The 14,654-nt window shown below is 35.7% G+C and overlaps 1 protein-coding gene across 6 annotated transcripts in view; it reads left to right on the forward strand.

The window, feature by feature from the left end:
• Positions 1-14,654, forward strand: part of GRM8 (glutamate metabotropic receptor 8) — a 746,206-nt gene that overhangs the window by 460,264 nt on the left and 271,288 nt on the right. For all 6 annotated transcript variants that reach the window (XM_072764125.1, XM_072764126.1, XM_072764124.1 and 3 more), the window contains exon 7: positions 9,322-9,522. In XM_072764125.1, coding sequence (XP_072620226.1) covers positions 9,322-9,522 — 201 coding nt within the window. The remainder of the gene's footprint in view (positions 1-9,321; positions 9,523-14,654) is intronic.

The raw sequence follows: 14,654 nt of genomic DNA on the forward strand, positions 1-14,654 counted from the left end.
GCCACAAATCAGCAAGGGTACATTCCTCTAGTACCAAAGAAGGAGATAGAATTTTCAGGTGCAGGCTTGTGGGATTTCCCTGGCCCGTCTTAACAGGATCAAATACACCATGTTCGTTGCCCATTAGGCAAATATGTGATTATCTGGTGGGACAACCTATTCCTGGCCTATAGGCACCATTCATTGTTGGTGTCATTGAGCAGCAAGGTCTCTCCAGATATATAAGCCAGGAACCTGGAAGTCACTCTTGGCAACACCTTTTACTTCAGTTCCATCCAAATCCTGTTAATTGCATCTCCTGACATCTCCAATGCATTTACATTTCTCTGTCTTCATCATCAGCTTAGCCCATGCCACCATATGCCTTTGTTCATATTATGAAATAACCTCCCAAGCAGCCTACCCCATCCACCCCTTCATCCTTCCTGTCTGTTCTTCTGACCCGTGCTCTTTTTGAACCCAATTATTTCACCCTTTAAGAGCCTCCTACTGGATGTAGAAACAAGACAAACTGACTCCAGGGAGCCCACAAAATCTCTTAATATTCCCTATCCACCTCTCAGGCCTCCTCTGTGCCATGCTCCTACCTGGCTCCAACTTCCTGGGTGTGATTAAATAAGGGAAGAAGAAAATGTTGAACATTACGAATGAATTGAGGGGGTTTGGGTGGTGTCTGGGTGGTAACTGTGTCAGTTATGCATTTGACTCTTGGTGTCTGCTCATGTCTTCATCTCAGGGTCTTGAGATCCAACCTTGCCTTGGGCTCATGCTTCTTTTGGAGTCCGCTTGAGATTCTTTCCCTTTCCCTTCCCTTGCTCACATGCTCTCTCTCTCTCTCTCTCTCTCTCTCACTCTCTAAAATAAATTAAAATTGGGCGACCCAGGTGGCTCAGTGGTTTAGCGCCGCCTTCAGCCCAGAGCCTGATCCTGGAGTCCCAGGATCAAGTCCCATGTCAGGCTCCCTGCTTCTCCCTCTGCCTGTGTCTCTGCCTCTCTCACTCTCTGTGTGTCTCTCTCTCTCTGTCATGAATAAATAAATAAAGTTTAAAAAAGTAAATTAAAAATTTTTTTGAAAAAAGAATGAATTGTAAATTTATTAATTGCACTATGATTAACCAGTTTAAAATAAAATGAAAAAAATTCTGTTTCATAAAACTAGAAAACACAAAATATCAAGGCATTACTTAAAAAGAAATGGGTGGGTGACATATCTTTACTGAGGATTCCAAAAGAAGATTTGAATAAATGGAGATCCTGTGTTTCCAAAAGAGACATTTAATATTGCAGCTATTTCAAGTCTTCTGAAACTAATTTTAAAAATCAATACAATTCTAATAAAAGCTTTAAGTTTTGGAACTAGCTGAATAATTCTGAAGTTTATTTGTGAGAACTGTCAAGAATTTAAAAAAAAAAACAAGAATTTTGATAGAACTTGCATGAACAGATGGTAGGACTTTTAAAATTATAATAATTGTAAAATAGGTAGTATTGGCATATTAAGAGACAAGTGGCTTAGAGCATAAACCCCGGCTATATATATCCAAGAACATATAAGAGTTTGATGTGTGTTAAAAGTGACTTTATATAAATTAATGGGGAAAAGAATATTCATTCAAGTAATAGTGTGGAAGAATTGGTTCATAATTTTGAAAACAAAGTTAGATCTCTACCTTATACAAAATATCACTTTGAGTATGGGAAATGGTTAAATGCAAAAACCTGAATCCATTGAATGAACTACAATGCAAGTATAAAAACTATGCTTTCTTACAATATAGGGAAATTTTCACTATAGGTAAAGTGAACATAGCAGATTAAAAAATATACACAGAATCTTACTTTTTAAAAAGATTTTATTTATATATTTGAGAGAGAGAAAGCATGAGAGATAGAGCACAAGCAGAGGGAGCAGCAGAGGGAGAGAGAGAGAAGCAGAATCCCTGCTGAGCAGAAAGCCTGTGGGGCTCCATCCCCTGGACTCCAGGATAATGACCTGAGCCCATTGCAGATGCTTAACCAATTGAGCTACCCAGGCGCCCCCCAGAATCTTCTTAATTTTTAAAAATAAAAGGGGAAAATAGAGAAATCCTGTAAGGCAAGAGATCAATATGTAAATGGTGGTTAACATGGTAGGCTAATAGATATTCTTTGTTTTCTTCATTATACTTTTTTCCCTCACATTTCTATTAATACTGAATGGCTTTCCTAATTAAAAAGAAATAAAAAATGTTTTTTTAAAAGCTCATTGGAAGCCACATTATAAAGTCTGCAATCTCCTACCTGCTTAAGGGGATTTATGGAGGGAAAATTGGATTCTTCTATGGAGGAGCTTAAATATACTTTAAAGAGAGAAACTCTACTATTAACTATTGAGTTAACTCTGTCAATAGTCTTATGCACTATCTTGAATCAAAATTTGTTTCTGATGTGCATGATCTAAGATAATTATGTAGAGAAATTCAACTGAATTTAATCAAATGTCATTTCTTGGTCTGGGGACTTAGGGGTATATCTATGAAATAATTTCCTCTTCTGAGCATCTTAAAAAAAAAACAAACTGGTTGTTTTGCCAGAAGATAGACTTTTAATCTTACTTGCCTCTTACCTTAAGTTTTTCAGTGTTTTAAATACCCTAGGGCATTGCATGGAAAATTTAACACCTGAAGGGGACACCTGGCACCTGCCTGAAGCACTTTCCATTTCCTGCCAGGCACACAAGGGAGAGAAGTCATTGTGAGCTGATGTAGCACTCTTCAGGGGTTGATCTACAAGTGTCTCAGATATGTCCTCAGGCAGCTAAGAGCCTTCAGTTCTTGGGACTACATTTAAATTACAGAAGAAATAGAGAGCTGGTGATTTTCAGTAGAGGACCCTTATCTTCTCATTTTCTCTGCCCTTTGTAAATAGATAAGGTGGAAGCTCAAATTAGTTCATTAGTCCAATACATCTGTTTATACAGGTCCTTGACAAAGCTTAGTGAAGAATCTACAAAGCAGAACCTTAGGTGTGGGATTCTTTTGAGTTCCATGTTACTTTCTTAGAGAAATCTTATAGACACATAGATACATAAACACTCTTTACTTCTAAAGCTAAAATACTCTTTATTTTTATAAATATTAATTTTTAACTTTCATTAGCTTTGGTTTTTGCCACAAATATCTAATCATCTTGCTTATGAACTTCAGCCACATTGTGCCAGTTTTATCCCAAGAGTATTGCTGAAATTCACAAGCAAGATGAAAAATGCCTACAATGTTAAAGGAACGTATTCCCCCTTTTTGGTATATTTTAATATAAATATTGCCATTTGTTAGTATTTCTCAGTATTTCTGTAAAAGTATACATTGTTTTTATAATATTCTAAGTGTTCTGTGGCAGGAGATCTCATGTTATATATTCAGACTTAAAAGTGGAGCAGAGAGAGGTGAGGTAGTGCCAGCAGATGAGGCTGAGTATAACCCATCATGGAGGTCCCTGGGGGCAACTTTCCCTGGTCAGAGTCCTAGGAATGTGCCCAAAGCCACTTGCCTTGTTAGTTGGGATCTGAATCTAGAGAACTGAAACTTTTCTTCTTCATGAGGAACTAGATTTGAAATAGCTCAAGTTTAAGAATAATGAAAATGTACCCACTGGTCGGAGAAGTTCAGAGAAGTAAAAGGTAAGCCTGAGTTGGAAGAAACAAAATTTCACAGAGGAAGAGGAGGTGGTGTAATAATTAATGGCCAAGGTTTTGAGTTAGACCTGACTACCATTTACTGCCATAACTGTGTGGTCTTGAGCAAATTATTCAAGTTTTAATTCTTAGTTTCTTTATCTAATTAAAAAGAAAACCACAGAATAATAATAATTCAGGACTTAAATTATGCCCCACTTGTCAGTCTTCATTCTCCTGTAGCAGCTGCTTCCCTCTGGCAGTCTGTCTTTCTGCCTTACCACAGGGCCCATGTTCTCATCACTCTGCAGTGCCAGTGGGAGCAGTGCACGCGTCATTTGCATACCCTCCTGCTTAGGAGATGTTCCTGTATAATGGAATATGCTTGTTTCTTTCCCATTCTTCCCCCTATTGTATCCTTGAAAGCAAATCACTTTAAATTCAGTAAAAGATGATATGTGTGGACTCAATAGTGATCTTTTTTAGTGTGCAGTGAAGTTCTTTTTGGTTCTCATGGATTGTCACTGGTGTGGTTCACTGATTTTAGCCACTCACTCTGCAGTTACTACATACATGGGGGGCATTGGGAAAGCTTGTTGTGGGACGTGACAGTCCTTTCTCTGGTGCATCAAGTAGTGAGGCATAAGGAGTTGTGGAATTTAGAATGACTTTTAAATCTGATCTGATATGCATAAATGTATTAATAGCCATTCACTGGTTCTCTTTCTTCATCCTAGCATCCTCTCTACCTTAATTGCAGGAACACAATTTAATAATTTAAAATAGTTACTGCATACTTAAGAAAAAATCAGGGAGAAACCAAATAAATACTTTTTAACCTACAAATTTAGAATGTGAGATTATTTCTACTACATGCCAAGAGTGTAGTAAAAAAATCAACCAATTGGATATTTGGTTTCTTGGGAATAAAATGACTAATAGAACTTCCTTTTTTTCTTCCTTCTTCTTCAGTTGATCAGTTTATTGGATTATCATTATATTAACATACTTTCAGGAAAAGGAAAATAACCTCTAATCTCAATCTACAAAACTAAACTACACTTCGAGAAATCAGAAATTCTTAGAAAGCAAAGCTCAACAACTATGTCAGTCAAAGAATTTAAAATTCGAGTCAGGCTTATTTTAGGAACTTAAATTGTAATATATACTGCACTTTGCAAACTTGAGCAGATTTGCCTTTTGAAAACCAAGAAGATACCCCGTGATGTTTGAAAGACCTTAACTGAGGCATATATAGTATTTCTTGGACCAATAAGAATTTACTCTGTTGTCCAGGAACACAAATCAGAATTCTTAGATTTCATTAAGGAAAATATAAATCAGTCTTGCTATAAAATTTATGAGGCTGACTTCATCTCCCACCATGCAAACACTTTGCTATATGCTGTTAATTTTAAGCTATATACTAAAACACATCACAACTTTACAATCAGTGTTTTAAATGGATGGCTGACATATAGCCTTTGACAATATTTAGCACTTTATAGCAATGCATTAACGCTAACTTTAGAAACTATAGCATAATGAAATTTTACAGCCAATTAAGTTGATGAGTCACTGTCAGCTTCTTAAATTCCTCTTTTAGATGAATAAGACAAGCAAATATAGGAAGTGAGGCACAAACTCTAGCTCTTGTAAAATCTTAAGGGTCCTCCTGAAATTGAAATGTTAGGGAATAAAACAATACATTGTCTAAACATCCTGGAAAGAAATAAAATGATTTCTATTTAAATTTAGAAATGGTAATAATGTTCAGTCTTTTAGTTTGTCACCATGTACTTACATTGACTTATGGAAAGAGTCATATAGTGTCCACTGACTTGTGTGACAACAGTTGCTAAACAACCTTCTGAACTTTTGCTTAAAAAAAAAGTGCAAAATTGGATATATTTAATCTCTGCCCATACTACTAGAAGTTTATAGCTAGTCAAAGAAATAAGTTGTTTGACAAGTGCAAATTTAAATATGTCCCTTTAAAAAAATAAATATGTCCCTTTAAGAAGATGCTTTAATAAGATGTATGGTGTATGGTGTTGAGAATTAATTATAAATCTATTATATATAAAGTTGAGTCATTTTAGGAAAAATCAAGGAAGAGTATATCTATTATGGGTGCCTGGGTGGCTTAATCGGTTAAATGTCCAATTCTTGATTTTGGCTCAAGTCATGTTCTTAGGGTCATGAAATCAAGCGCTGCCTTGGGCTCATTCTTTGTGCAGAGTCTGCTTAAGATTCTCTCTCTCTCTCTCGTTCCCTCAGATAAACAAATAAATACTTTTAAAAAAGAACTTGTCTGTTAAATTAGGGCATCTCCATTAAAATTTATCATGAAAGTGTCACATATAACTTTATCCCAATTATTGAATGTTGAAAAAATACTTTTATAGATTGATAGTGAGGTTGCAGTAGCATTAGAATAAAATCATAATATGTTAAATCCAAAACATTTTAGGATAGAGTAAATTTAAAAATATAAAATATTTGGAATGCCAGGTGGCTCAGCGGTTGAGCATCTGCCTTTGGTCAGGTCATGATCCTGGGATCCGGGATCAAGTCCTACATCACGCTCCCTGCATGGAGCCTGCTTCTCCCTCTGCCTATGTCTCTACCTCTCTCCTTCTCTCCTTGTGTCTCTCATGAACAAATAAATAAATCTTTAAAAAAATGTATACAAAACATTCATACACATCTAGCTCTTATCTATATTTTATGGATCCTGAAAATTTTCCAAATTCCTTAATGTTCTCATGGTCATTACTTTCTTGGAATCAATTTGGCTTGGGCATTTTCTGCCATTTCTATGCCTGCTGTTCATACTCCACTAAGTGGTAATAGAGACAAAGAAATTCTGTCTTTTCTATAAAGTACACAAAAGAGGAGCACCTTTGTGGCTCAGTCTGTTAAGTGTCTGACTCTTGATTTCAGCTCAGGTCTTGATCTTAGGGTTGTGAGATTAAGCCCTGCGTCAGGCTCCCTGTTCAGTGGGGAGTCTGTTTGAAATTTCCCCTCTCTTTGTCCCTCTCGAAAATGATAGATGATAGATAGATAGATAGATAGATAGATGATAGATAGATAGATAGATAGATAGATAGATAGATAATTTTTTAAATGACATCTTCTTGATTATTAGAGGATCCACACATACAGAAAAATAAAGTATGCAAAAGAAAGCAAAACAAGCAATAACATTCACAGAAGGGTGATGAGGGGAGGATGCATGTGGGTGTATGTGTCTGTGTGTGTTTGTAGCAGAGGGATTTACAGATCAGCAATTCAAACCACATAACCTGGAATTTTAGTGTTACAGACAATTTGTGTCCTTTTCAAATTTATACGTTGAAACTTTACCCCCTAATATGATGATATTAGGATGTGGGGCCTTTGGGAAATAATTGGGATTAGATGAAGTTTTGAAGATAGAGCCCTCATGAATGGGATTAGTGTCCTTAAAAGAAGTCACCAGAAATATATCTTCCATGTAAGGATATAATAAGAAAATGGCTGCCTGCAACCTAGAAGACATCCTTCACCAGGACCTAACCATGGTGTTACCTTGAGTCTGGACTTCTAACCTCAAAAACTATGAGAAGCAAATTCTTTTGCTTATAAGCCACCCAGTCTTTGATATTTTGTTTTATCAACCCAAACTAAGACAGTTAGATATCTGTGTTTGGAATTTACAGATTTGTCATGTCCCCAAAATGGGAGATGTTGATTCAGTAAATCTGGAGTGGCCCTAGGGAATCTATACTTAAGAAGATAATCAAGAATGGAATGACTGCTCTGGGATTTATAGTCTTCATTTCCAGTTATCAAATTTAGTGATACAAAATAAATGAAACTGGGGTCTTATGGACCTAAAGACCTACCTCAAAGTAGTTATTTCTGTCTTGTATCATTAAGTTGATATGTCATTTGCCTCTTTTTTCATAGGCAATCATGCTGGTCTTCCCAGGAATATCTAGGTTTTGGTCCTATGTTCTGAGAAATCCCTCAATCCTGGACTAACCAGAGTGGTTGGTCACCAGATAAGATATTTTAAGAAACAACTGTATCTTTTTGTTTGCTGTGACCATTCTTCAATATTTATTTATGAATTGTCTACTTTGTAGTTAAAACTATGAGAGAGAGGTTTTTGGCAGAAGGTGAAAGGGCTGTTTTCACAAAGTCCCTTGATGCCATTCTTGACATAGCAGCACTGTCCTAAGACCCAGGAGACAAAGTGCCACACATGGGAGAAGACAGTGCTCCCGTATCTGTGTGGATCTTAGCTTAGATCATACAGCAAATGCAGATTGAAGGAATCAATATACCTTTTGGCACTTTGAAGATACTTTGTAAGAATTGATCTTCCCTCTCTACTCCTAAACCTGCAAATGCCTCAGTTGGAGGTTTTAGGAAAATGATGGAATTCCCTATAATGATAGCCTGGTTTTAGCTCTATTGAGTTTGACATGGAAGCAGACTACATAGAAATATGATAGGCAATTGGAAATGTGGGCTGGCAGTTAGGTGACAGGAAAGTCCTAGAAAACTAATTTATCAGACCACTAGATTCTGTAATAAATTAAATCAATTACTATAGAAATAGAAAATTGATGAGGATCTAAGCACAGCATGGTGACTATGGTTAACAATGCTGTATTATATACCTGAAAGTTGCTAAGAGTAAATTTTAAATGTTACCACCACAAGGGAGAAAAAAAGGTTACTATTGGAGGTAATGAATGTGTTAACTAACCTTATTGTGGAGATCATTTCACAATATATACATATAAAATCATTATTTTGTATATCTTAAACTTAAGCAATGTTATATGCCAATTATATCTCTGTAAAGCTGGAAAATATTTAAAAATAAAATAAAATAGAAAATTGAGTTCAAGCGGTGCCGGGGTGGCTCAGTCAGTTGAGCATCCAGCACTTGATTTTTGCTCAGGTCATGAGATCGAACCCACCCACATTAGGCTCTGAGCTCAAAGCAGAGTCTGCTTGTTCTTCTCCCTCAGCTCCTACCCCTGCTTGGGTATGTGCTCTCTCTCTCTCTCTCAAATAAATAAAATCTTAAAGAAAAAGAAAAATTGAGTTCAAGAAGAAGATTAAGTTGAATGATTCTTCTGAAGATAGCTGGTTCACTTATGGAAACACTGTCATTTAATATTTACAAAAAGGGCTCCCAAGTAAAGCACATTCAAAATGAGAATAGGCATGTCAGGGTGAAAAAAAAAAAAAAAAGACCTTACTTTGAGACACTAATTAAATGATACTCCTGAAACTGAAGTAGATGAAAAGAATGCAATCTACACATTTTACTTATGAGATCAAGACACTACCAAAATGTTGTGTAATTACTAGAATGTACAACATAATAGGACTCAGTAAGGTGGAAATAAAGATAATGAAATGATATGGTTTTTTTTAGTTCATATCTTTTTGTTGCTAATAGAATAGTTTCTGTTCTTTCCAAATAAAAAATTCAATACCCAGTTTAAAAGTCTGACTCAGTAAGTATAGGATTAAAGTAATTGAAAGTAAAATCAAATAGTTTTGTCTCATTAAGTGTGCCTCAAATGTGGAAATCTTAGCCCTAATGCCATCTTTTAGTGAAATCTAACACCAAATTAATGGTTTTCTTTTTTATTTTGCAGGGCTGGAACGAATTGCAAGGGATTCATCTTATGAGCAGGAAGGAAAGGTCCAGTTTGTAATTGATGCAGTGTATTCTATGGCTTATGCTCTGCACAGTATGCACAAAGATCTCTGCCCTGGATACATCGGCCTCTGCCCACGAATGAGTGCCATTGATGGGAAAGAGCTTCTTGGTTATATTCGGGCTGTAAATTTTAATGGTAAGTTACAACTTTTTTTTGTCCTTATATACTTTAGAAGTGACAGTGTTTGTTCCCCTGCCCACCCATATAGGGAAGATACTCAGAGTGGGAAGCTCAGGATTAGAAGCAGTTCCCCTTTTAATCAGAAGTGTGAGTTTTTCCACCTGCTTTTAAATCTCTAACATATTTTTTTGCACTCCTGAAAGAAGCATTAATCTGCTCCTGAAAGAAGCAGAAGTTAAAAATAAGCCTCTATCAATCAAAATATTCTACTTAAATACCACTATTTCAGAAATAACTTAAGAGACTTATTTGGAACCACTGACAACAGATTAGATTTCTTTTAAAATGTTTTGTTTGTGCCATTATTAGAGAAGGAATTATAGATATTTTGTTTTAAAACTGATTTTAAGCTTTTTAAACAGTAAGTTGGCTTGAGGAAGGTAGATGATTCGGAGTTGCTACATATTTACCTTCTCAGAGTGCTGTGTTAAGTTTCTGTGTCTTCTCTTCCTTTGTTTCACTTTGAATGATTTGGTCAATGTAAAACAATGGGCTACATCTTGTAAAATAGAACTACATACGATGCAGTGTAGATGGGATTTGCTTCCTGCAGAAGCAGAAATACTGCTTTCTGTGAGTGTTACAGAAGCTGATTCAAAATATGCTGGACCCATAGTATTTGGCTGAGAATAGCCAACTGCCTGTCTGAAGTGATGGAATTGTTGAATGTTGTTGCTCTTTCATGAAAGTTGTAATGGTTGCTGCCCATGATTTTGACCATTATTTTCAAATGAAATGATAGAATGCTCTGAGCTGTCTAATTCTTTCTGTTTGGCTGTAATCCACACAATGGACATGCCTCTGAGCCACACACAGCACTACACTGTCCATCATAATACACTCTAGTGACCTCAGCTGCCAGCCTTTCTCAAAAAAGCACAAGGTCATCTTCAATTTAGAATTCAAGTGGAAACTTCTTCTTTTGCTTTGTGCAGGGAACATGAGGCAAAATTTGGTTTATATTCAACACAGGGTATCCTTATTTTCAGCAGAATTTTTGTGAGACATTACATAACAATCCTTTCATTACAAATATAAATATTAAGGGGAATTTAAAAATAATTTTCTTGCAATTATAAAAATTGAGCAAAAAAGAAGTATTATAACACAAGATTATTTATCCTAACGTGAAGTTGGAGAACACTCTCATTTATCCAAGTTAGGAGGTGTGAAGAGCAATGTAAATGAATATATTTTCTCAATAATTGAAGCTCAACTCCAGATGGGAAAATCTTTAAAGAAACACAAGATTAAAGTATTTTAAAGGTGAATTGCCAATTTCTCTCTTATCTTAATCATAGATAAAAGCTAAACCTTCCCTTGATGACTTTCATTATTATACCATACTGTAATATAATGATGTTATTAAAGACTATTAAAAACATCTTAATGCCTAATGATTATTAAGACAATTTGCCTCTAGACTCCAATGATTCCTGAGTTCTTCTGTCTCCTTTTTATAGTCTTTTTTCCCCTTCTACTATATCAGACTGCTATTTTTGTGATTTTTTTTTTAGGGCTGATCTCTTCCATAATTTGCTTCTTTAAACTCACTGTGAACAGAGTAGCACATATAAAATTCCATTAATTTAGTCAAGATACATCTATTGAGCACACAGAATGTGTTAAACATTGTGATAGGTGCTAAAGATACACCACGGCTAAAAAAATAGTCAAAACAGATAATGAGATTTAGATTTTCTTGGAAATTTAGATAATAATCACAAAAGCACACACAAGTATAATAATATAATCTCTAGTGAGTGCTGAAAATAGAGGTATGCTGAACTGAGAGATTGCAGTAGGGAAACACCTCTACAGGCGTACCTGAAGGAAATGAGTGTCAGAGATAAGAGTAAGATAGAACACAAGAGGTCTTACAGGCCATTCTTAAGATGTGTTCTTCATCTTGAAAGCAACAGGAACCACTAAAGCATATAGAACTATGTCTTATCTAAGAGTAAGTATACTCCAGATATGAGGATCATATAAAATACATGAATTTTAGTATATGAACTTAAATGAGAATCTCTTTGAGCTCCCTGGAGATTTATTTTGCTAATGGCTTGAAACAGGTCTGTATTCTAACAGCTGATGCTACAAGGTGAGAGATCTAAGCATAAGCAAGATTGTTATGGATTATGTAATCCTCCTGATTTTTAGTAATTTTCAGGGAGTTTGTCAATTTTTAAATTTCATTGTTGGCTATTTATTAGTGTTAATTAATTATTAGTGCCTTGCCTATTTCTGATAAAAAGATATATAGGGTGGCTCAAATAGAAGTGTATTATCAAAAACATTTAAGGAAGAAGAAACAAATATGGTAACCGGGATACAAGACTCCATCAAGTTCTGAGCTTCCCAAGCAGCCAAAACGTAAAGGGACATCAGTGGGATACATAACTTTCATTATATGATAGAAGCAAGCCTACGTATTTTTTAAGAGAGAATTGATTTTCTTGGAAACTATTTCTAAAAGAAATGTATCATATGGGACTTTGACAGCCTAATAAGCAAGGTTATTTAACAAAATTTTATACAAAAGCAGAAGCTTTCTCTTTGGCTGTTTTGCACATGTATCCACAGTCAAAGCCAAGAATGTAATGCTTGTAACACTGAAGGGTATTTTTAAAAGAGTTTTCAGGAGGAGGGAGATAATCTTCTTTGATCTAGATTTACAACTCTCTCAAGCTCTGATGATACGGGGATTACCATATTCTGTTAAGAATAAATGAAGAGCTTTCCCTTATACTCTGCTTTTTAGACTCGATCTTCAAAAGACTGCTACTCAGAAATTTAACATTTCAGTCAGTTAAAAATAAGAGCTTCTGGGTTGAAGGAGTGGTCATAATTTTGGACACTCCACTTCCCTTATTGCTACTTGCTGGTCCTGGAGGAACGTTGATATGTCCTAATAGCTAAATGGAGCGCACGTCAAATCCATAGGCTTAAATATTATTGCTCTTGACAAGGCTTTTGTAGGAATTGGAAGTAGACATCTAGAGTGTATACTGGGAACCTAGCTAACAGCTATTATATGCTGTTAATTGCATGCCAATTGAGTGGGTTGTGTTGGTGATGGTCAGTGTTCTCACCTAGTGAGATGGCTAATTCACTTCCCAAAGCCTGAAAATATGAGAGGACCATTGGCCAAACCCCAGTTTCCTTGAAATAATCAGTTTTGAATACCCTGAGGTGTGGAGAATGTACTTGACTAGATTCAGAGCTGCTTACTGTACATGACAACAAAAAATTATTATATACTTAAGTTTGTCTTAGCATAGCTACTACTAGTTGTCAAAGAATGAGCTTTGTAAGGCAATGATCAATTTTGTATAGTGTAGCCTTCCAGATTTTCTGTCAGGATCCCTGAGCTACGAAAGGTACTCATAAGTAATTTTAAAAATTGACTTTGGATGGAATTATCTAGTAATGTCCATTTAAATATTGGATAATGTCTGCAATAAAGTGCAATTTGTGCTTCAAAAGAAACTGCTGTTAAACCAGTTCTTTCTGATATTAATGATATATCGAGGCAGATTGCTTTTCACGATCCCTTTTAATTTGTGATAGTAAATAAAACCTTGTCATTGGTATGAAGGGAGACTTCCAGTCTGTAATAGCAGGAGACATAGGAGCCAGAACAGCTGGATGCTGCACAGACCATTGGTATAAAATTAAAGTAACTGTTTAAAACTCAGTCTTGCTGAGATTGTAACCTTGTGTGCAGTATGCCTAATTAAGCAATGGTTTAAAGATACTTGGTTTAAAAGGTCATGCTTCTTCCAGTTTTATTGTTTAACTGAGAACATAACAATAATCTTAGAATTTCAAATGGTGAATGATTAGTATTTCAGACCAGAATTATTCTCTAACACAACAACTAGGTAAAGGTGAAACACAGTCAAACTACTAAACTACAAAGTACTATTGCCATCAAAGGCTTAAACAACAATGGTGGTTTGATTGAATTTAATCACTCAAACTGTTATTTTCTCATCAATGGAAAAATTTACCTGAGCTATATTCGGTATATGTATTTTAAGCACATTCTGATTCATAGCATATCTGGAATTACTCATGTGTTTCTTACAACTTTTCTCAACCTTTTCTCTGTACTTGGGGAGCCAGAGGGAAACAAAGGCCTGCCTTTTGGATTAGTTTTATTGCTACCATTTGAACAAAACACTGTTTCTATAAATTTTTTAAATACAAAGATTTATCAAAAGAAAAAACATAAAATAAAGAAGAGGAGTTCCGATTTTTCAGGAACTTAAGCAACGATGTCAATTCTTTCAGTCTGGTCTATAGGCAATAAAATATTAATACTTACATCTTGTATAGAATCAGAGATTTTCCTGTTGTCATGAGAACCTTATTTATTAGAAAGAAAAAGTGTTGGGTAGAATTCCAGTGTGATCTCCTCACTCCTTTTCTCTGTACTTGAGCTCACATCAGGGGCAGGGCAGGCACTGGGGCATACTAAACAAGAGTGTTTGTAGGTAGCAGAAACCACCTTAAACTTGCTTAAGCTAAAAGGAAGAATTTATGAAGGTATGTCAGGAAACCCCAAGGCAGAATACAACAAGGTCTAACGAAAGGGCTGATTATAAGAACTAAAAACCGGTCAGAAATCCCAACTTCTCCCTGTTTCCTTTGTTTGATTTTGTTTATATTGGTTTTCCCCACTTCTAGGTTCATAGAGTAGATAACAGAAGGCCATCTACATTTCTACAAATTAGCAGCTATTTCTTCAGGGCACCTGCTAAAATTAACATGTATATATTTCTAAGTCTCAATTCTTACTAGAAATTTGAATCTCATTAGCCAAACTTTGGATGTCAGATCTGTTCCAAATTATCAGTGGTGAGGAGGAAGTAGTACACATTTCCTTTTCATAGGGGTGCCTAAGTCACTTAGGGGGAAAATTTAACCAAAGTGAGCAAATTGATGAAAACATGAATACCTGAGAGGGGATGATGGCCCTCTAGGCTCAGACTCTCACAGCTTCCTTGCGTGGGTGAGTTTTCGTCAAGCTAAAGGAGACACAGTTAAGAATCACGTAGAATCTGTGAGAGCCTGTGAGA

The sequence above is a fragment of the Vulpes vulpes genome, chromosome 7, assembly GCF_048418805.1.
Source record: "Vulpes vulpes isolate BD-2025 chromosome 7, VulVul3, whole genome shotgun sequence".
NCBI classification, from domain to species: domain Eukaryota; kingdom Metazoa; phylum Chordata; class Mammalia; order Carnivora; family Canidae; genus Vulpes; species Vulpes vulpes.